We start from the raw sequence: 23371 nt of genomic DNA on the forward strand, positions 1-23371 counted from the left end.
TCTGCTTGCAATCTAAATAAGAGAAAGGGAAAGGGCATACCTAGTCAGTTGAACAACTGAAATGTCTTCGGCATTTAACCTAACCCCTCTAAGGAGTGTGCCTGTGTCACGGACAAAATCTACTTTAGCAAAGGGCTGTTGATGTACAAAGGCTATTCTAACTTTCAAAACTCAGTGTATAGGCTAAAGTATGACTGATTTCAACAACAAAAAGACTGAACCTTTTGTGGTTGGTAGCATGTATATAGCATGCTGGCTAGCTGATGGCTTTTGGACCAGAGGGGGTTAGGGTGCAGGTTAGATTTTTCTGTCACGAATCTTGTTCTGGAGGCAGCTCTGTATATAGCCACAAACTCAATCAGATGTTATCCTTAACCTCACTGCTAACCCAAATGCTGATCTAACCTTTAAATTAAGCCCAAAAAGCTAATTGTAGTTCACATATTTTTACAATCTAGCCAATTTTGACTTCGCAGCTGACCTTTCCAAGGGGAAATTGCTCTGTTCTGCCTCCAAGACAAGAATCATGACAATGAATGTCAACCTACGGTTGTGGTAGGGTTGGAATGGAGGGGGGACATCGAACAAAGTCTTTGATGTAAAGGAGACCTTGTATCTTATTAGGGAGATAACGTGTGCCTCAGCACAAAGCCATGCAGGCAGAGAACAATGGTAGCATGTCCGCTAGGCTAGCTCTAGCCTGCTTTGGGTGGGTGGGCCTGCTCTGTTTCGCCTACATGTGCCACGGACAGACACTCACAGAATGTGTAGCATTACTCCTGTTCCGCCCCTCCCCCAATCCAACCACCGCTTCCTGCAGGAATGCACTCCACCCTTTCCTGAATGGCCTGGATTCTCATTGGCTCGACCCTGGAGACAGACAGATGTGGCAGCCAGTGAGCATGGAGCTGCTACTCCCCACTGGGAATGTTGTATCAGTGCTGGGAACAGCCAATGGAAGGACTTTGAGATGGCTCAGGGGCGTGTGGGAAGGGGATATGTGGGTTGGGAGAAAAAGAGGACCAGGAGGGAAGCTGATTGGTCAGAAAGGGGGGTTGAGCTCTTGTGGGTGCGGCTTCCAGTAAGCCTGGGCATGATTGGATGTCCTCAGTCTGTATGCTGCGTTTGGATGCCTCGCCCTCCCGCTCCCTCCCTCATGACTGCACTTGGAAGAGGAGAACATTTTATCTTGTTGTAGAATTCAAATCCTGTGCTTGCCAGATTTGGTTTGGCTCTGACATTGATTTTGGCCCTCTAATAAAAAGCAAATCAATCCCCCCCCCAACGTTATCTATGTACTCACAAGTGAATAAAGATCAGTTGTTCAGCTTGATTTATGTGGGGAAATCAAATATCATGAACACAATTTAGGATGTTCTTTCTCCTGTTTGAGAATGTAATTGAATGGCCTTGCATCTGAGGAAGTAGTGCTGATCTAGGATCAGGTACCTCCTGTCCATGTAATCGTATTCATTGATCTAAAGGTTACACTGATCCTAAATCAGCGCTCCTATTGAGATGCTTGATGCGTATAGCCCCAGGTCTCTGGTTGAGTGGTATTGATGGGCCAGTTAGTTGAATCACAGGACCAATGACACCAGGCGTTGGAACGGTTTAGTTGCAAAGTTTGGTAACAGAATGACACCAACTGCTATTCTGTTAACTAACTTTGCATCTGCACTCTAAGTAAATGTTTTTGTAAAATGCTTGTTAAAGGTAGTCCTTGGTTGTATGGTTTGTTTACCTTTGCAATCGTTTTTGCTTGACACGTTTTTATTCTCTGCATCAATCTGTTACTGTGGAATTGCCCTTTGTGAGTTGCTTTAGGTAAAACCCTCTGGTACATGATCATGATGGACCCATGGGCTGTCCATTGGGATGTGGTGTGTTGGAGTGAGATTGTCCCTAGACACGGATATTGGGTGACTTTATTTCCCCCCACTAATGGTTAAGATTAGGATTGGGAAATCTGACCCTAGATCTGTACCTATGGAAAAGTTCACCCAGCAGGTGATCACTAACGGTGGTGATTCAACATGTAGAAGTTAACTGAAATTGACGGCCGATGTTCTGGTCAGAGATGATAGGACGGCTGTCCGTTGCTTTGCTGTTTCCTGGCCACTTGTACATCAAGTTGCCTCACGCTACAGAAAACTGAGAGGCTCCTGCCCTATTGGCTGTCCTGGCTCGGACAAGAGCGACAGGTTGCCTGGCGTTTACAGCGTTGTCAGTACGTGAAAGGTCGCTGGATCAAATGCCAACAAGGTGAAAAATCTGTGCCCTTGAGCAAGGCACTTACCCTAATTTGCTTCTTGGGTGCCGTACCATTGGCTGACACTGTAAAACAACACATTTCACTGCACCTATCCGGTGTATGTAACCATCTCTTATTTACTTTCTGAACTGTACTCACCAGAAAGCCAGTTTGGGCCTCTGTGATGGTGTGAAAAAGACACTAAGAAAAACTCTGCTCTGGTTCTAATCACTCTTTCCTGTGGTTCTGGGTCAGGTTCTGGATGGCATGTTGGCCCAATATGGCACAGTGGAGAACTGTGAGCAAGGTACGCGCACATGTAAACGCACACACAACACGTACGTGCGTACGCACACTCACACACTCCTTAGCATGTCTGTTTGTCTTCTGTCTCTGCAGTGTGTGTGAGCGCATGTGACTAGTAGGTATTTGTCCAAGTAGGATTGTTTAGTGTATAAAGTTGTATCGCCTTGTGTGTTTTTGGGTGTTGAGTCTATGCTTTCTCTCCTTACAGTAAATACAGACACAGACACTGCAGTGGTCAACGTCAGATATGGTGCTAAGGACCAGGCTAGACAGTAAGCACACACACCTACTTACCTACCCTCCTTTTCTTTGTCATTCTGCAAGTGCAGTCAAACTAAATTTGTATGAGTGGTTTACACTATTTCCCCACGCTGCATTTGTATTGATTCCCTTTTTGTTAGTTCACCTGATTCCTCACCCTCTAAAGCAGTCACGCCTAATTAGTTGCTGATATAGGAGTAACGTGCTGGCTGAGAGATGCTAGCTCACTGCTGCCCTCTGGTGTGTGGAACGCCGGCCTTTCCTGAAAAAGTGGGCGTGGCCGGTGTATGAAAATGAATATGGCCCTTCAGAGCAGTTCGCAGAACAGTCAGTCCTGTCCTTGTAGAGCAAGTTTTGTTCCAGCCCTGCAATAATACACCTGATTCTTGTAATGCCTTAATCAAGATCTTGTTTCAGTAGTGGTATAGAGAGAAAATAAAATCTCAAACTTGCGTCAGTATCTACAGGGGCCAAGCAAGTTTCTCCTTTTCTGTGACGGAAAGCTTTCTATTATCAATGCTGTGACAGTGACTGACTGCTGTTTCTTTGTGATTGCCAGGGCGATGGAGAAGCTGAATGGCTTCCTGATGGAGAACTTTGCCCTGAAGGTGTCGTACATCCCCGACGAGATGGCCACCGCTGACGCCCCACCTCTGGGAGGGGGTAGGAGGGGCTTTGTCCCCCGTGGCCCTCCCCGCTCAGGTTCTCCGGGCCTGGGGGCGCGCCCCAAACTGCAGTCGGAAGTTCCCTTGCGGATACTCGTCCCAACGCAGTTTGTAGGAGCCATCATCGGCAAGGAGGGAGCCACCATTCGCAACATCACCAAACAGACACACTCAAAGTAGGACTACGTCCCTGATCATGTATACACCCAACAGCATGCTGGGGTGCGTTCCGCAGGACACAATGTTGTGCAATGTTCAGATAGAAATACAGCATGTAGGTCAAACACCCCTCTTTTACATGTAGAATTAGGAATTATGTTGGCACTATTCAATACGTTTCTATCTGCAACTTACCACAACATTTGGCTACTGAACTTGGCCCTGATTTATGACCATATGTAAATACATTTTATGATTCCCTTGGCTTGGCAATATAAAGATCACTCTCACAGAAATAATCATACTCTATTGATTTAGGCTCAGCCTACCAATTGATGTGACCCTCTTAAGGCATCTCAAGTTGAAAAAGATGGACTTTAACAGTTTCACCCATCTTCAGTGATTCTGTGGGATTAAGCCAGTAGGAAGGGTGGACGCTGGGATTGAACCCCAATCTCGAGTAGGGAATAGTATGAGACCAGCTGGTATCGTAACGGGCAGACGGGCTGTGCACACTCTAGCTGTTTAGGTGACAAAAACAATGCGTTTCTTCCCTTCTAAACTTGGGCTCCCGAGTGACGCAGCAGTCTAAGGCACTGCATGTCAGTGCAACAGGCGTCACTGTAGTCCCTGGTTCGAATCCAGGCTCTATCACATCCGGCCGTGATTGGAGTCCCATAGGGCGGTGTACATTTGGCCCAGCGTCAAGCGTCATCTGGGTTTGGCTGAGGTAGGCCGTCATTGTAAATAAGAATCTGTTAACTGACTTGCCTAGTTCCTCTTTCTCTTGCACCTCACCAGGATCGACATCCACAGGAAGGAGAATGCGGGAGCGGCAGAGAAACCCATCACGGTCCACTCCACCCCAGAGGGGTGCTCAAACGCTTGCAGAACCATCATGGAGATCATGCAAAAGGAGGCCCTCGACACCAAGTTGTGAGTTCACACATGCATAGACACGTGACAGCCTTTTAATTACTTTGGCGATATGAAACAATCATAATTCAGTGCATTCGGAAAGTATTCAGACTCCTTAACTTTATACACATTTTGTTTCTTTACAGTCTTGTTCTAAAACTGATTTTTGTTTTTTATACAAAAAAAATGACTTATTATTCTACATGCACTACCCCATATTGACAAAGCGAAAACGGGTATTCAGACCCTTTTCGATGCGACTCAACATTTTTGGGATTTTATTAGGATCCCCATTAGCTGTAAAGGCAGCAGCTACTCCTGGGGTTCACACAAAACATGAAACATGACATTATACAGAACATTAATAGACAAGAACAGCTTGAGGACAGAACTGCGAACAAACTATCTAGGTCAAATAGGGGAGAGGCATTGTGACGTGAGGTGGTGCTTTATCTGGGGTTTTTAAAAAAAGTTTGTTTATTTGAGCTATGAAATGGAACAGAGTTCTGTGCAAAAATGGCTCTATATAATACTGTACTCTGTTGAAATTGTTCTGAAAAGACCCCTGGTGGCATATCTGGATGGGGGTAAGTGTGTCAGAGCAAGATGTCAATGCAAACAATTTGGGATTTCTAAAAAGAAGTGATGCAGTCAGGCTCTCCTCAACTCTTAGCCAAAAGAGACTGACATGCATGGTGTTTAACAGCCTTATTTCAATGAAGAGCTCTGTTCTGTCGCTCTGTTCTGTCGCTCTGTTCTGTCGCTCTGTTCTGGGCCAGCTGTAGTGTAACTAGATCTTTCCTTGCAGCACTCTACCACACGACTGGACAAGTATCAAGATGATACAAAACCAGAGCCTTCTGAGCTTTTTGTAGTGTGGTGTCAAAAAAGCAGAGCATGTCTTTATTATGGACAGACCTCTCCCCATCTTTACAACCATTGAATCTGCGTGTTTTGACAATGACCATTTACAATATAAGGTAACGCCAAGTAATTTAGTCTCCTCAACTCGTTCAACAGCCACACCTTTCATTACCAGATTCAGCTGAGGTCTAGAACTTAAATTATGATTTGTACCAAATCCAATGTCTTAGATTTAGAGATGTTCAGGACCAGTTTATTACTGGCCACCCATTCCAAAAGTGACCAGCTCTTGTGGTTGCTGATGCGTATCTGGTTGAAGCACACATGGCTAGTGGCAGGTCAATGGTGAAAAGAGTTTAGGACCGAGAGAGCTGCCCGGCGGTACTGTTGCGGAATATTCTAATCGATATTATAAAATCTAACAGTACAGTACAGCTCCCACAATCTTCATATCAATTTCTTTCAACCAATCAGTCATTTGTCAGTGCAGTACATGTTGAGTTCCCTTCTTTATAGGCATGCTGAAAGTCTGTTAATTTATTTCCAGAGAAATAGCATTGCGAACTCTGCAAAAAAAAGAAAAATATATTTGTATGAACATAAGATTCAACATCTGAGACATGAACTGAACAAGTTCCACAGATGTTTGACTATCAGAAATGGAACAATGTGTCCCTGAACAAAGGGGGGGGTCAAAATCAAAAGTCAGTCAGTATCTGGTTTGGCCACCAACTGCATTAAGTACTGCAATGCATCTCCTCATGGATGGCACCATATTTACCAGTTCTTGCTGTAGATGTTATCCCACTCTACCACCAAGGAACCTGCAAGTTCCCGGACATTTCTGGGGAGAAGCCCTCACCCGCTGATCCAACAGGTCCCAGACGTGCTCAATGGGATTGAGATCCCGGCTCTTCGCTGGTCATGGCAGAACACTGACATTCCTGTCTTGCAGGAAATCACGCACAGAACTAGCAGTATGGCTGGTTACATTGTCATGCTGGCGGGTCATGTCAGGATGAGCCTGCAGGAAGGGTACCACATGAGGGAGGAGGATGTCTTCCCTGTAACGCACAGCGTTGAGATGATGCTGTGACACACCGCCCCAGACCATGACCATCAACCTCCAAATTGATCCTGCTCCAGAGTTCAGGCCTCGGTGTAACTCTCATTCCTTCAATAATAAACTCAAATCTGACCATCACCCCTGGTGAGAAAAACCTGCAACTCGTCGGTGAAGAGCACATTTTGCCAGTCCTGTCTGGTCCAGAGAATGGGTTTGTGCCAATAGGCGATATTGTTGCCAGTTATGTCTGGTGAGAACCTGCCTTACAACAGGCCTACAAGCCCTCAGTCCAGCCTCTCAGCCTATTGCGGCCAGTCTGAGCACTGATGGAGGTATTGTACGTTTCTGGTGTAACTTGGGCAGTTGTTGCCATCCTGTACCTGTCCCGCAGGTGTGATGTTTGGATGTACCAATCCTGTGCAGTTGTTACACGTGGTCTGCCACTGAGAGGACGATCAGCTGTCCGTCCTGTCTCCCTGTAGTGCTGTTTTAGGTGTCTCACAAGACGGACATTGCAATTTATTTCCCTGGCCATATCTGCAGTCCTCATGCCTCCTTGAAGCATGCCTAAGGCACATTCACACAGATGAGCAGAGACCCTGGGCATCTTTCTTTTGGTGTTTTTCAGAGTCAGTAGAAAGTCCTCTTCCCTGTCCTAAGTTTTCATAACTGTGACCTTAATTGCCTACCGTCTGTAAGCTGTTAGTGCCTTAACGACCGTTCCACAGGTGCATGTTCATTTATTGTTTATGGTTAATTGAACAAGCATGGGAAACAGTGTTTAAACCTTATAACGAAACTCTGAAGTTATTTTGATTTTCACCAATTCTTTGGAAGATGGGGTCCTTAAATGTAAATGAAAAGGGGACGTTTCTTTTTTTGCCGGGTTTATTTGGTCCAAACATTTTTTTTCTAACAGTTTGCTAAGAGCTGGCAGGAAGGTCTGCTGTTAGAACGAGTAAAGGCCGCTTTACCACTCTAGGATAACTGGATTTACTTTGGCTTCCCTCCAGGCCTGAGGACAAAGACTTTCCTCTAGGCTCAGATTAAAGATATGACCGGAGTGGCTATAGTCAGTTACCTTTCTCAGTAGCTTTCTGTCTTAGTTGTCAATGCCAGGAGGTTTGTTATTATTGATCATTTTTCCAACTCTCCCACACTACTTTACAAAATTCAAACTTTCAATGATTTTCTTTCTTTTTTTTAATGCATGAATACGATGGCTCACTGTTCGTTGGCATTTCCTGCCTACATTTGCCCACTTTGCCAATGAAGTAATCATTAAAATAATAGGCAACATCAAATGGTTTTGTAATGAATAAGCCATCTGTTTCAATGAAAGCTGGGGTTGAATTTGTCTTTTTGCACATTTCATTTAAAGTAGGTACGTTTTTTTTTCCCCATTATAATTGATCTTGGCTTCATAATATTTTCTTATTTTTGTTTTGTTAGTTACATATCTCGATATGCAGCCAGACTTATTAGCCACTCCTTTTGCCTCTTGTCAACCATAGTTTTTCAATTCCTAGTCAATCCATGGAGCCTTATTGAGCTCTGGTGCGTCCTGTTTCCATTGATCATCCCTGATGTTTCTACAACTTGGAGTCCCCCTGTGGTAAATTCAATTGATTGGACATGATTTGGAAAGACTCACACTTGTCTATAATGTCCCACTGTTGCCTGTGTACATCCGAGCAAAAACCAAGCCATGATGTCGAAGGAATTGTTCGTTGAGCTCCGATACAGGATTGTGTCAATGCACAGATCTGAGAAAGGGTACCAAAAAATGTCTGCAGCTTTGAATGTCCCCAAGAGCATAGTGGCCTTCATCATTCTTAAATGGATCACTCCACCAATCAGTCCCTTATGGTAGTGTGGCCAGACTGAAGCCTCTTCAGTAAAAGGCACATGACAGCCTTCTAGGAGTTTGCCAAAAGGTACCTTTAGAGTCTCGCTGGTCTGATGAAACCAAGATTGAAGTCGTTGCCCTGAATGCCAAGCGTCACATCTGGAGGAAACCTGGCACCATCCCTACTGTGAAACATGGTGGTGGCGGCATCATGCTGTGGGGATGTCTTTCCAGTGGCAGGGACTGTGAGGCTTGTCAGGGCGGAGGGAAAGATGAACAGTGTAAAGTATAGAGAGCCCTGATGAAAATCTGCTCCAGAGCTCTCAGGACCTCAGACTGGGGGATAAGTTCACCTTCCAACAGGAAAGGACCCTAAGCACACAGCCAAGACGATGCAGGAGTGGCTTCGGGACAAGTCTCAATGTCCTTAAGTGGCCCAGCCAGAGCCCGGACTTGAACCCAATCGAACATCTCTGGAGAGACCTGAAAGTAGCTGTGCAGCAACGCTCACATCCAACCCTACAGAGCATGAGGCTCTGCAGAGAAGAATGGGAGAAACTCCCCAAATACAGGTGTGCCAAGAAGACTAATCGCTGCCAAATGTGCTTCAATAATGTACTGAATAAAGGGTCTGAATACTTATGTAAATGCAACCAGAGGGAAAAGAACTCCCTTGGCCTCCATTTGGCAAATCTGACCATAATTCTATCCTCATTCCTGCATACAAGCAAACATTAAAGCAGGAAGCACCTGACTAGATCAATAAAAAGTGGTCAGATGAAGCAGATTCTAAGCTAAAGGACTTTTTTTTTTTTGCTAGCACAGACTAATATGTTCCGGGGTTCCTCCAATGGCATTGAGGAGTACACCACGTCTGTCATTGGCTTCATCCATAAGTGCATCGATGACGTCGTCCCCACAGTGACCGTACATACATACCCCAACAAGAAACCATGGATCACACGAAGCGTCCGTGCTGAGCTAAAGGCTTGAGCTGCCGCTTTCAAGGTGTGGAACTTTAACCCGGGAATTTATAAGAAATGCTTCTATGCCCTCCGAACCATCAAACAGGCAAAGCGTGAAGACTGGACTAAGATTGAGTCGTACTACACCGGCTCTGACGCTCGTCGGATGTGGCAGGGCCTGCAGACCATTAGACAACAAAGGGAAGCACAGATGAGAGCTGCTCAGTGACACGAGCCTACTGGACGAGCTAAACTACTTATATACTCTCTTCAAGGCAAATAACGCAAACATGCGTGTGAGCACAAGCCGTACCGGAAGACTGGGATCACGCTCTCCTCAGCCAATGGAAGACCTTTAAACAAGTCAACATTCGCAGGGCCCAGAGGGACGTGTGCTGCGAGCATGCGCTGACCAACTAGCAAGTGTTCACTGACATTTTCAACCTCTCCATGTCAGAGTCTGTAATACCAACATGTTTTAAGCAGACCACCGTAGTGCCCAAGAACACAAAGGTAACCTGCCTAAATGACTAACGACCCGTAGCACTCACGTCTGTAGCCATGAAGTGCTTTGAAAGGCTGGTCATGGCTCACATCAACACCATCATCCCAAAAACACTAGACCCACTCCATTTTGCATACCACCCCAACAGATCCACAGATGCGGTCTCTATTGCGGTCCACACTACCCTTTCCCACCTGGACAGAAGGAACACCTATGTGAATGCTATTCATTGACTATAGCGCAGTATTCAACACCATAGTGCCCTCAAAGCTCATCAATAAGCTAAGGGTCCTGGGACTACACACCTCCCTCTGCAACTGGATTCTGGACTTCCTGATGGGCCGCCCCCAGGTGGTAAGAGTAGGTAACACATCCGCCACGCTGATCCTCAACGGGCCCCTCCGGGGTGCATGCTCAGCCCCCTCCTGTACTTCCTCTTCACTCATGACTGCACGACTCAACACCATTAAATGTGCAGTTGAGACTGCAGTGGTAGGCCTGCTCACCGACAACAACCTCTCCCTCAACATGATCAAGACTAAGAAGATGATTGGGGACTACAGGAAAAAGAGGACCGAGCACGCCCCCATTCTCATTGACTGGGCTGCAGTGGAGTAGGTTGAGAGCTTCAAGTTCCTTGGTGTCCACATCACCAACAAACGTGGTCCAAACACACCAAGACAGTGGTGAAGCGGGCATGACAGAACGTATTCCCCCTCAGGAGACTGAAGATTTGGCATGGGTCCTGAGATCCTTAAAAGGTTCTACAGCTGCAACATCGAGAGCATACTGATTGGTTGCATCACTGCCTGGTATGGCAACTGCTCGGCCTCTGACAACAAGGCACTACAGAGGGTAGTGCGTATGGCCCAGTACATCACTGGGGCCAAGCTTCCTGCCATCCAGGACCTCTATACCAGGTGGTATCAGGAAGGCCCTGAAAATTGCTAGACTCCAGCTATCCTAGTTATGGACTGTTTTCTCTGCTACCACACGGCAAGCGGTCCCGAAGTGCCAAGTCTAGGTCCCAAGAGGCTTCTGAACAGCTTCTACCCCCAAGCCAGAAGACTCTCAAACATCTAGTCAAATTGCTACCCAGACTATTCACACTGCCCCCCCCTCCACACCACTGCCACTCTCTGTCATCTATGCATAGTCCCTTTAATTAACTCTACCTACATGTACATACTACCTCGACTAACCAGTGCCCCCGCACATTGACTCTTTACCGGCCCCCCCCCCCCGTATGTTATTTTTTTACTGCTTCTCTTTAATTATTTGTTACTTATCTTATTCTTGTCTGTATATTTAAACTGAACTGTCGGTTAGGGGCCCATAAGTAAGCATTTCACTGTTGTATTTGGTGCATGTGACTAATAAAATTTGATTTGAATGTGGTTGCTTTTTTAAATTATCAACACCTGTTTTTAGCTTTTTCATTGTGTGTAGATTGAGGGGATTTAAAATAATTAATTAATAAATTAGATTAAAGCTATAATCTAACAATGTGGAGAAAGTCAAAGGTTCTGACTACTTTCCCCACTGTCAAAAATATCAAATTCCAGTTGATGCTTCAAAACCTAAGAGTTTAAAAAAAATAATCAGGCATTCTTGGTAGATAGAATAGATGGATGCAGTTAAATGCATGATTAATATGCAATACCAGTGAAACGTTTAAACAACTACTCATTCAAGGCTTTGTCTTTATTTTTTTAACTAATTGTAGAATAATAGTGAAGACATCAAACTATGAAATAATACACATTGATTCACGTAGTACCCAAAAAAGTGTTAAATGAAAATATATTTTATATTTGAGATTTTTCAAAGAAGCCACCTTGTGTCCCAATGACAGCTGTGCACACTCTTGAAATTCTCTTAACCAGCTTCACCTGGAATGCTTTTCCAACATTCTTGAAGGAGTTCACACATGCTGAGCACTTGTTGGCTGATTTTCCTTCATTGCAGTCCAAACCATCTCAATTGGGTTGAGGTCGGGTGAACTAATGCGGCACTCAATCATTCTCCTCCTTGGTCGAATATAGCCCTTACAGCCTGGAGGTCTGCTGGGTCATTGTCCTGTTTAAAAGCAAATGATGGTCCCAGTAAGCACAAACCAGATAGGATGGCGTATCGCTGTAGAATGCTGTGGTAGCCATGCTGGTTAAGTGTGCCTTGAATATTTTTTTTTAGATTGGACTGTGTTAACAGCAAAGCACCATCACACCACCACCTCCATGCTTCACCGAGGGAACCACACATGCAGAGATGATCCTTTCACCTACTCTGCATCTCACAAAGACACAGCGGTTGGAAAATCTCATTTGGACTCGGACCAAAGGACTGATTTCCACCGGTCTAATGTCCATTGCGTGTTACTTGGCCCAAGCATGTCTCTTCTTATTTGTGTCCTTTAGTAGTGGTTTCATTGCAGCAATTTGACCATGTAGACCTGATTTCATAGAGTTGAACTCTGAAGCATTTTTTGGGGCTTGTAACTCTAATGAACTTATCCTCTGCAGCAGAGGTAACTCTGGGTCTTCCTTTCCTGTGGCAGTCCTCCGGAGAACCAGTTTCATAATAGTGCTCGATGGTTTTTACAACTTTAAAAGATCTTGAAGTTTTCCGCATTGACTGACCATGTCTTCAAGTAATCAAATCAATGTTTGTCATGTGCGCCGAATACAACAGTGAAATGCTTACTTACAGGCTCTAACCAATAGTGCAAAAAAGGTATTAGGTGAACAATGGGTAAGTAAAGAAATAAAACAGTGAAAAACAATAGCGTGGCTACAGCCACCGGTTAGTCAGTCTGGCTGAGGTAGTATAACCATATCTACATATACAAAGTGACTGCATATATTATGAACAGCGAGGAGGGGGTGGCGGGACACAATGCAGATAGCCTGGTTAAACAATGTGCGGGGACACTGGTTGGTTGGGCCAATTGAGGTGCAAATAGTCCGGGTAGCCATTGAATGACCTGTTCAGGAGTCTTATGGCTTGGGGGTAAAAACTGTTGAAGCCTTTTTGTCCTAGACTTGGTACAGCTTGCAATGCTGTAGTATAGTGAACAGTCTGACTGGGGTGGCTGGGGTCTTTGACCATTTTTAGGGCCTTCCTCTGACCCTGCCTGGGGTAGAGGTTCTGGATGGCAGGCAGCTTGGCCCCAGTGATATACTGGGCCTTATGCCCTATCCTCTGTAGTGCCTTGCGCTCAGAGGCCGAGCAATTGCCGTACCAGGCAGTGCTGGAACCAGTTGCAGTTGCAGCTTTAGAGCCTTTTGAGGATCTCAAGATTCATGCCAAATCCTTTGTTCCTTGAGGGGGAATAGGCTTTGTCGTGCCCTCTTCACGACTGTCTTGGTGTGTTTGGTCCATTCTAGTTTGATGTGGACACCAAGGAACTTGAAGCTCTCAAACTGCTCTACTACAGCCCCGTCGACGAGAATGGGGGCGTGCTCGGCCCTTTTCCTGTAGTTCGCAATCATCTCCTTAGTCTTGGTTACCTTGAGGGAGATGTTTTTCTGGCACAACCCAGCCAAGGCTATGACCACCACCCCATAGGCTGTCTCGTCGTTGTCGGGTGATTGGGTTGTGTCGTCTGCAAACTTAATGATGGTGTTGGAGTTGTGCCTGGCCATGCAGTCGTGGGTGAACAGGGAGTAGAGTAGAGTAGAGTGGAGGGGACTGAGCATGCACCCCTGGGGGGCTCCAGTGTTGAGGATCAGTGTGGCAGATGTGTTGCTACCTACCCTTACCACCTGGGGGTGGCCCGTCAGGAAGTCCAGGATCCAGTTGCAGAGGGAGGTGTTTCATCCCAGGGTCCTTAGCTTAGTGATTAGCTTTGAAGGTACTATGGTGTTTAATGCTGAGCTGTAGTCAATGAATAGCATTCTCACATAGGTGTTCCTTTTGTCCAGGTGGGAAAGGGCAGTGTGGAGTGCAATAGCGATTGCATGATCTGTTTGGGCGGTATGCAAATTGGAAGTGGGTCTAGGGTGTGAGCCATTACCAGCCTTTTAAAGCACTGTGAGTGCTACCGGTCTGTAGTCATTTAGGCAGGTTGCCTTTGTTCTTGGGCACAGAGACTATGGTGGTCTGCTTGAAACATGTTGGTATTACAGACTTAATCAGGGATATGTTGAAAATGTCAGTGAAGACACCTGCCAGTTTGTCAGCACATGCCCGGAGCACACGTCCTAGTAATCCGTCTGGCCCCGCAGCCTTGTGTGTTGACATGTTTAAAGGTCTTACTCACGTCGGCTACGGAGAGCTTGATCACACAGTTGTCCGCAACAGCTGATGCTCTAATGCATGCCTCAGTTTTGCTTACCTCAAAGCTAGCATAGAAGTGATTTAACTCGTCCGGTAGGCTCGTGTCACTGGGCAGCTCGCGGTTGTGCTTCCCTTTGTAGTCTGTAATTGTTTACAAGCCCTGCCACATAAGACGAGCGTCGCAGACGGTGTAGTATCTTAGCCCTGTATTGACACTTTACCTGTTTGATGGTTCGTCGCAGGGCATAGCGGGATTTCTTGTAAGCTTCCAGGTTAGAGTCCCGTACCTTGAAAGCGGCAGCTCTACCCTTTTAGCTCAGTGTGAATGTTGCCTGTAACCCATGGCTTCTGGTTTGGGTATGTATGTACAGTCACTGTGGGAACAACGTCCTCGATGCACTTATTGATAAAGCCAGTGACTGATGTGGTGTACTCCTCAATGCCATCGGAAGAATCCCAGAACATATTCCAGTCTGTGATAGCAAAACAGTCCTGTAGCTTAGCATCTGCTTCATCTGACCACTTTTTTATAGACAGTCACTCTGTGAAATGTTTGTCTTTGCTTATTTGAGCTGTTCTTGCCATAATATGGATTTAGCCATAATATGGATTTAGCCCTATCTGGTAAAGGATAATTTTCTGTATACCACCCCTACCTTGTCACAACACTGCTGATTGGCTCAAGCACATTAAAAATGGAAAGAAATTCCTTAAATGAACATTTTAATATGGCACATCTGTTAATTGAAATGCATTCCAGGTGACTACCTCATGAAGCTGGCTGAGAGAATTCCAAGAGTGTTCAATCTTGTCATCCAAGGCAAAGAGTGGCTACTTTGAAGATTCTAACCGACTCTTCTACCGGACCCAATGTTTAAACGTGTTGTAGGCTAAATGTCAATGACGAGGTTCTGTGCCAAAGGGTCACTACTGTAGCCTGCAGAAAATGCAGCCAGAACAATTTCATATTGGTTGCCGACACTTTGAAAGATAAAGGATTCACATGCGAGTTTAAATTACTACTAAAGGACAATACGACACATAAGCAAGTATAAATTAGTCAACAGTTGAGTCATATACTTTATGAAATTACAGCCTGATTCGCTCTCATCGGCAACTTCAATTGCGCTGCTTTCGTGTGTCCGGTTTCTAGCATGCAGCGGAGGTAAGGTGTACAGATACATGCCACAGTCCTTGCTAGGCTATTCAAATGTTGCCACCTGGCTTCAGTTTTTATAGCTTGAAGATGAATAAGCAAAGAACTAGACCTGCAACAAAACACCGCAAAGGAGAAACATGTTACATATTACAGCCACATTTGTGCAGTAGGCTGGCTACTACAGTAGGCTGGCTACTCAACTACAAGATATTGAGTGCACCATACAGCAATTTTGCATTCATTATTTATTTAGCAAGCTAAAAAAATACGTAGTGGGGGTGTGACCAACTTTTCCCCCCCATTGTTTTTCGGTGGCTACAGGAAGGGATGCAGGTGTCAATTGGGTTGCTAGTAAGACATCTGAATCACTGCTATCTACAGTAGCTATGCTGACCCTGAACGACATATCCAGAGTTAGCAGTGGTCAATCAAATGTATTCGCATCGATCAAGTGGGAGAGCGGGCAAGTTCCCATTCAGTTGTCAAACCCTGGGACAATTTGCATGCATTGCCAGGAAAGCTGCAGTAGGACGGGGAAGGTTAATGCCAGGACTATGTTTTTGACTACAAGGTCCAAGCTGCTTGATAAGGACTCCATGAGAGTGCTAGCTACTGCCTTCATTCTATGCCATTTTGACTATGCAAGTACTTCCTGGTTTGGGGGTTTATCTAAGCTGAAGCTCCAAATACAGCTGCTTTCAGGAACTCAACTGGCTGCCTGTTGAGGCCAGGGTGTCCCAGATTAGACTGGGTTTGGTTTACAGAATTATTTATGGTTCCGCGCCCAGATATCTGATTACTTCCCAATGTTAGGGATGCACACAATCACAGCACCAGATCAGGTGTTGCTGATATGTGCTTATACAGGTTCAGGAGTAATGCTGGGAAAGGTACTGTCTTGTATACTGGAACCTCAGAGTGGAATGAGTTGCCTCTGCCCATAAATGTCCTCTTTGGGCAGCTTTAAAAATAAAAACACCTGTTCTGAGGGAGACTACCTTTTTCATTGTTTGATCAATAGGACTGTGAAGATCCCAAATGTAAGAGGACTCGTGATATCTTTAAATCCATTCGGTGTATTTTGTGGTTTTTGGCGACTGTGTCCTAATCTAAAGTCACGCTGTTGCTACTGCCTGTAAACACACAGTCCAGTTTGAAGTGAAGGATGGCAGGCCCTACTGCCTGTAAACACACAGTCCAGTTTAAAGTGAAGGATGGCAGGCCCTACTGCCTGTAAACACGCAGTCCAGTTTAAAGTGAAGAATGGCAGGCCCGTGTGGCAAAAGCTTATTTGCATATAGGCCTACTGTGGATTGGCGATGGCCTACCAGTCTACATCGACTCCGGTCCTGGACAAGACGGATGGTTTTATTTCCTGCAGTGTCTATTCATTTTCTAACCGCAGGGCTGCCTTCCCTCTATATTGCTATGGAATTTTCACAAATGCCTTGCTCTGTAATTCCCAAACATTCTATGAATTTATGAAAATGTGAAAATGACGATTTGCTCACTTGTCAGAATGTTAACCAAGTATATGATCAGATTTGATTTAAGATTTCATGTTGCTAAAACATCAGTTCCACTTTTATTATTCAACTTGAACAATTGACTCCTTTTGTCTTTCTCTCGCTCTCCTCTATCAACAGTACTGAGGAGATTCCACTGAAGATTCTGGCTCACAACAACTTTGTGGGCCGACTGATCGGGAAGGAAGGACGTAACCTAAAAAAAATTGAAGTGGACACAGAGACCAAGATCACCATCTCCCCGTAAGATGACCACATGTCCCAGAATCAGAATTTCTCATTTATCGGACTACTGAAATAATAATGGCTGGTTTAGCATGTAAATCTTGGTGCGGCAAACTCAACCAATTTTGGTTGTTGATGCATGCAAGCGAATCCACAACACTAAACAATGCACTAATTGTACTATAACATGACAAACGGAGCCCACAAACTGTTAGGGCCTACATAAAGCTGTCCCAACAGCAGAGCATCATGGAGGGAATCCTTAACATCGCTACACTTGGGTATCAGTGGAGCCTTGTCTGGCAGCAAAGCAGTTCATTCAGCCTCATTTACTGCCTTTAAAATATATATATATATATAATGCTGACATTTTATATATGATATATCTATATATATATGATATCTATATATATGATATATATTTATGATATATAAAATATATATATATAAAAAAAATAACGAATGTCAGCATTCGTTATTAAAGGAAAATGCAGTTTTATGGCGTTACCTGACTCCACAAGGAGTCAGCAGACACCATAATAATTTAAGCAAGTCTGCCATATCAGCTATGGTGGCAGACTTGCTTAAATTATTATGGTGTCTGCTTACTCCTTGTGGAGTTATGTAACGCCATAAAACTGTATTTTCCTTTAATAACGAATGCTGACATGAGTTGACTTTTGAACCATACACAAACATTACATTTGTGTTCAGTAAATTATGATTATTCTTATCATTAACACTTAGCTTTTAAGTAGGCTATAAGCAAGTGCAAGCAAACAAGCTGCGATGAGGGAGATCTTCCTTCGGCACTTTCAAAATGGACACGGGCAGAAATTCAGGTGTTCGTTCAGATAAGGCCTCAATCTTGCTGAATGTAACTTTACCTAGCTTACTGTTTTTAAGTATTTTATTAGGCCTATGTGGTCAAAAGGACAATGCAATCACAAGGATCCACTTTTATAGACAGCGCATTGTACAAAACAAATAACCCTCGCAATATCAACTGGAATTACATGGGTCTATTACTGAACTCACTGGCAAACATGGTTACAGACCCAACAACATTATAGTATTCCCCCCTCGTTTAGAAAAGCACATGAGCTTTTTATAATACACAAAGAAATGTATAATTCCAATGTTGACAGATAAATGAGATACTAATGAGATCTATATAACAATTGTGTTCGATGACCGTTGAAAATGTATTTTTCCAGTCGGAGCTACAATGAGCACCGGTTTTTATAATTTCTCTTCATATGACAAGGATTCATGATGACTGCTTGGCTAGCTAAGGTTTTGAAAGTATGATGTTGACCTGATCGGTCTAATCAAAGCTATGGTAGACGACATGATTTGATGTAATCTTATCTGTGACCAATGGCCTTGAGCCTTTTTGGATAGCCACTTCACTTCTAATGTAAGTCTAGGGCTGCACCCAAGGGGGCTTGAACTGCCTAGATTCTGTAGATTCTGCGGTGATGTAGTATCCCCATGAGTGACAGAACACTGAGCCAATTACAGAGCAACGAGGGAACATGACCAAATCCTATGCACTGTATTTTCAGCGGCTGCCCCTCCACAGAAAGCATTAAGCTAGGCATTTTGGAGCTGCCTTAAGAGACCATGATTGTATGCAGATTTATTAACTCAAGGATCTATTTTTTTTTTATTTTTACATTGTTTGCAAACTATGACACTGACCTACCTGCCCTGAATGACAGGTCGCCATTGTACACCCTTAACTGATGCACACAGGCCATTGTCATCACGTTATCAAAATGACTGGATGCCACACGCGTACATTTTAGTCTTGTCAAATTCAGCTCTAAAATAATCCCACTAACACACCAATGACAAAATCCTCGTGTCTCTAAGGTATAACGAACACACGGTCAGTCTCCCATCACAATACACACATCCACTAGAGATCAAGGTGGTAATGGCTGTCCTTCTCCTTCAGTCTCCAGGACCTGACCCTGTACAACCCTGAGAGGACCATCACAGTGAAGGGTTCTATCGAGGCCTGCTCCCGTGCCGAGGAGGAAGTCATGAAGAAGGTCAGGGAGTCGTATGAGAACGACGTGGCCGCTATGAATGTAGGTCCTTGTTCTCACGCTGGGCACGGCACGCTGTGTTGGTGGAACCAAAGAATCCAGTGTCCCTACAGTGTTCTACTTTTGTGCACTATATAGGGCGCCGTTTGGAACGCAACCTGGGAGATTTGTTTCTTATCACTGAAATGACAGTGAAGGTATAGAAACGTGATGTTTAACTACATGCTACGGACCTGCGTGTGCCGTCCCTCAACCTTTAAATGTATTCGAGCGGTTTCCCTGTGATCGGTTTTTGTTCTAGTTCCTTTTGTCTGGTAGTAAATCTCTCTTCCTCTGTCCATCTCTCTCTCTGTCGCTCTCTCTGTCTCTGTCTCTCTGTCTATCCCCAGCTCCAGTCTAACCTGATTCCAGGACTCAACCTGAATGCTTTGGGTTTGTTCCCTGGTGGTGCTCCAGGTATGGGCCCCTCCATGGGACACAACGTCCCACCTCCCGGTGCCCAGGGTGGCTATTCATTCGGGGTGAGTGTCTGGACCTTTCCCCACCCCACCTACCTCCCTGGGTCTACTCCACAGGGCCTCTTGGTGATGCTTAAAGATGGCCCCCTCCTTACTGGAATTTTCTGCAAGAAGAAACCTAAAACAGACCAACTTCTGACTGAAGCCATTTTGGATCTTTCAGTGACCCTGTCTGTGTTCCTCTCTCCTTAGTGCAGCCATTTGGGGGCACGACAGTGACTTGGTTTCGTGTTATTCTCTCCTATAGAGCAGCTCCTTCGGGGGTGAAGGGCCATTTTGGGCGTCTGTGCTGTCGGGGAGCAGCCAGCCCGTCTCTGTAAGTCTCCCTTCCCACAGTGCTTTGCACGGCTTCTGGCTGCTCGCTGCCGGATAGGGTAACGAGGTAGGGCTCGCAGTAACATTTGACCTCTAGGGAGGGCACAACATGTGTAAGTTCATTACTCTGAAACCTGCTGGGAAGGGGGGCCCCAGTGTCTGCTGGGTTTAGTTGGGCCTTCAAGTCTTCAGCTGACAAAAAGAGCAGTTATTGAACACCTTTGCGTGTTTAGGTTGCAAATGGGCGCAAATGTTTTCAAGCGGACACCGGTCTATTGAACAGTTTAATCTGGAACTGCCTCTTGAAAAATGTTGTTCCCATCTGGAGGCTTCTGAATGTGACCCATGATTTGGATGACTGAAGTGTAATGATTTGATGACATCCTCTAGATTAAAACCAGCAGTCCCAGCAGCTCTGTCCCACATGTCTCCTTATTCCCTATATAGTGCACTACTTTCAACCAGAGCCATGTGTGCACTAAATGTATCATTAATACCTCCTGCCCCCTCATCTGAAAGATCTCACCCACTTTTCTCTAACATCCAGCCATGTGAAGTGAGCAGACAGTTTGCTACAGCTTCTCTTCAATACAGTCTGTTCTACAGTGTCTTTTTGGAAGCGCTGAGGAGTGACTGAGCAGAGCCAAGCATTCACTCACTTCCTTCTGAAAGGGATTATCAGTGGTACATCCATATACTGTGTGGATTAGTTAATGTGCTCAGTTGCTGCAGAGAAATGGAGAACCCTCTGGGAATGCTGTGTTTACCTGAACTAGGCACTGGATGCTACAGATTTGGGCATCTGTCTAGAGTCGGGGTGGTTCTCTTATGCCCGGGGTGCATCCCAATAATCTGTCATTCCTCCTGAAATGTGCACTCGATCACTACTTCCCACAAATTTAAAAGTATTGAATTGGTATTGTCATGGGCAGGAGGGAATTTCCATATCAGTCTTTTTCTTTCTAATTTATAACAGGAAGTGAACAAGTTCTCACTTGGTGAGAAAGGAGAGATAATTGGGACACACTCCATTGGAAGTTGCGATTTGATTAGTTGTGTTCAACCTCTTCATTACTGTATGTTCAGTTCTTTCATGGTTATGCAGTGCTATTGTGATTCTCTATGCTACTGAGGGGATTTGAATTGGTCTAGATTTGACTGGTAAATATGAGGTACAACTTTGTTAATAAAGCACTTAGGAAACTTCCCATCAGCTCTGCTTCTAGTCTCCCTGACTGTGTCCCAAATGGCTCCCCAATCCCTGTGTAGTGCACTACTTTTGACCAGGGCTTATAGGGCTATAGTCAAAAGTAGTGCACTAAATAAGGAATAGGGTTCCATTTGGGATGCGAGCCACTGTGAGATTCTTCTTCCTGTGCCGCTGCATCTGTTGCTTGGTCACTATCTGGGCTGCTATCGCGGTTTGCCAGGCCTGATTGTGGTATCCCTGCGGTCAGAACTGCTCTGTTGTGGTCTGACTGGGATCTCATTACTGTCTTGTGGCCTCTACTGTTCCACAGGGCCAGGGGCAGCCGGAGTCGGAGACAGTCCATCTGTTCATCCCGGCGCTGGCGGTCGGAGCGATCATCGGAAAACAGGGTCAACACATAAAGCAGCTGTCGCGCTACGCCGGAGCCTCCATCAAGGTGAGGGACTTAACTCACAGGAGGGTTTGAGCTGCGTCTCAATAACTTAAAGTAGCTTCTCGTCTTATTTGTTCTCCTTCACCCCCCCCCCCCACCCCCTCCATTTCAGATCAGTGCAGATGAAGTCAGTGTCGTAGATGCAAACCAGGTATTTTATTTTTGTTTCAAACATTCAGATGAATTTGTCTTGTTGCTTATACCATCAATCATCTCAGCAGTGCAAATTGGGTTGAGATTGGGATTGGGTGGCGCCTCCTTCAGGCTGTTGTGATGCGTCCTTGACGGGGTGAAGTGAAGCAGTGAACAGTAATTACAGCAAGTAAAATGTGTGTGCAGATGTGTTAACGCGTGTCATTTTTCTCCCATCAGGGAGCCCCTCCAGAAGGTATGGATACCAAGCAGAGGATGGTGATCATTGCTGGCCCACCAGAAGCCCAGTTCAAGGTAGGAGCCCTCAGGACTGTGCTCTCCAGCCATGCTATTTCTGTCCAATGCCCACGGCACCAGAGAAAAGTGTTGTCCTTTTTCCCAAAAACACAATACAATTGAAAATATAGCTAGCTGGCAAATTCTGGTACAGTTGCAGAAATGTTGATTGATGTCCATCCCTGTCAAGTAAATAACCTCAAATAAAGCATATATTTACAGTTCGATAAAGATGCTTCTGCAGCTTCAGTCAAGGGTTGTGTCATTTCCTCTGACTCCAGTGTGTGATGTTTGCCCTGTTCCAGGCTCAGGGTCGTATCTTTGGGAAGCTAAAGGAGGAGAACTTCTTTGGGCCGAAGGAGGAGGTGAAGCTAGAGGCTCACATCAAGGTGCCCTCTTTCGCTGCTGGACGTGTCATTGGCAAGGGAGGCAAAACGGTACGCAGAGGCCGGTCTGTGTGTGTTCTGCTGCAGAATAATTGAAAACACCACTTATTACTTTAGCCATAATATAAAATACTTATTTGTTAATTTCTCGCTCGCTTACTCTGTTTCTCGCTTTCCTTCCCCTCAGGTGAATGAGTTGCAGAACTTGACCAGTGCTGAGGTGGTGGTCCCCAGAGACCAGACACCTGACGAGAACGACCAGGTCATTGTCAAAATCACTGGACACTTCTATGCAAGCCAGGTATGTTACACTAATCAAACATTAAAGTGCAATTAAATTGCAATTCACTTTACAGTAAAACAATAACAAAGTAAGTAGATCAAAAACAAACATGAGGAAATTAAATAACGGAGCGTAAAACTAATTAAAATGTGTGTCTGGAATAATTTCACTACAGTACTAATACTGTTGCACAATTCCATATCTACCCCTCTGCACTTCATGTGGTTCTGAAGGGATCAGATGGGAGGAGCTATGATTACGGGATGTTCCTCCCCCTCTGCCACTGGGCAAGGCGGTGTCTTCTATCTGATGGAGAGAATGAGTCCATATTCATCCCAGTCAGCTCTGATTAGTGAGCCAAAAGGCTGGTTCATGCTATAGGCACAGTATGAATGAAGCTGATTGTAGTAAGGTTGTGGACTGTAGGGTGAATGGGGGTGTAAAATGTATAAAATGTCTGCTTGCTATGTAAGGATTGTCCACCATACTGCTTCACTTCATTGTAGAATTAATCAATGGCTGCATCTGAAGGGGCACCCTATTCCTTATATAGGGCACTACATTTGACCAGGACCCTGTGTATTTATAAGTAATAGGGTGCCATTCTGTAATAATGGGAATGGGGTGCTATTTCAGTTGTAGCCGTTGTTAACCTTGCTGCTTGATGAATTCTTAATTCTACTCATCACCTTAGACGCAATGGATGTGTGCATGTCATTGTCAGATGACATGTCCTGACC

General features: G+C 45.0%; 1 protein-coding gene across 4 annotated transcripts in view; it reads left to right on the top strand.

Moving 5' to 3' along the window:
* LOC118399593 (insulin-like growth factor 2 mRNA-binding protein 3) overlaps positions 1-23371 on the top strand; it is a 38576-nt gene that overhangs the window by 11951 nt on the left and 3254 nt on the right. For 2 of the 4 annotated variants that reach the window (XM_035795797.2, XM_035795794.2), the window contains exons 4-16: positions 2510-2561; positions 2769-2832; positions 3381-3662; positions 4447-4581; positions 16896-17018; positions 18964-19099; positions 19447-19578; positions 19823-19891; positions 21411-21536; positions 21646-21684; positions 21906-21980; positions 22268-22399; positions 22536-22649. In XM_035795797.2, the coding sequence (XP_035651690.1) occupies positions 2510-2561; positions 2769-2832; positions 3381-3662; positions 4447-4581; positions 16896-17018; positions 18964-19099; positions 19447-19578; positions 19823-19891; positions 21411-21536; positions 21646-21684; positions 21906-21980; positions 22268-22399; positions 22536-22649 (1479 nt within the window). The remainder of the gene's footprint in view (positions 1-2509; positions 2562-2768; positions 2833-3380; positions 3663-4446; positions 4582-16895; positions 17019-18963; positions 19100-19446; positions 19579-19822; positions 19892-21410; positions 21537-21645; positions 21685-21905; positions 21981-22267; positions 22400-22535; positions 22650-23371) is intronic. The other 2 variants (XM_035795795.2, XM_035795796.2) reach the window with 2 other exon arrangements.

The sequence above is a fragment of the Oncorhynchus keta genome, chromosome 20, assembly GCF_023373465.1.
Source record: "Oncorhynchus keta strain PuntledgeMale-10-30-2019 chromosome 20, Oket_V2, whole genome shotgun sequence".
NCBI lineage: Eukaryota > Metazoa > Chordata > Actinopteri > Salmoniformes > Salmonidae > Oncorhynchus > Oncorhynchus keta.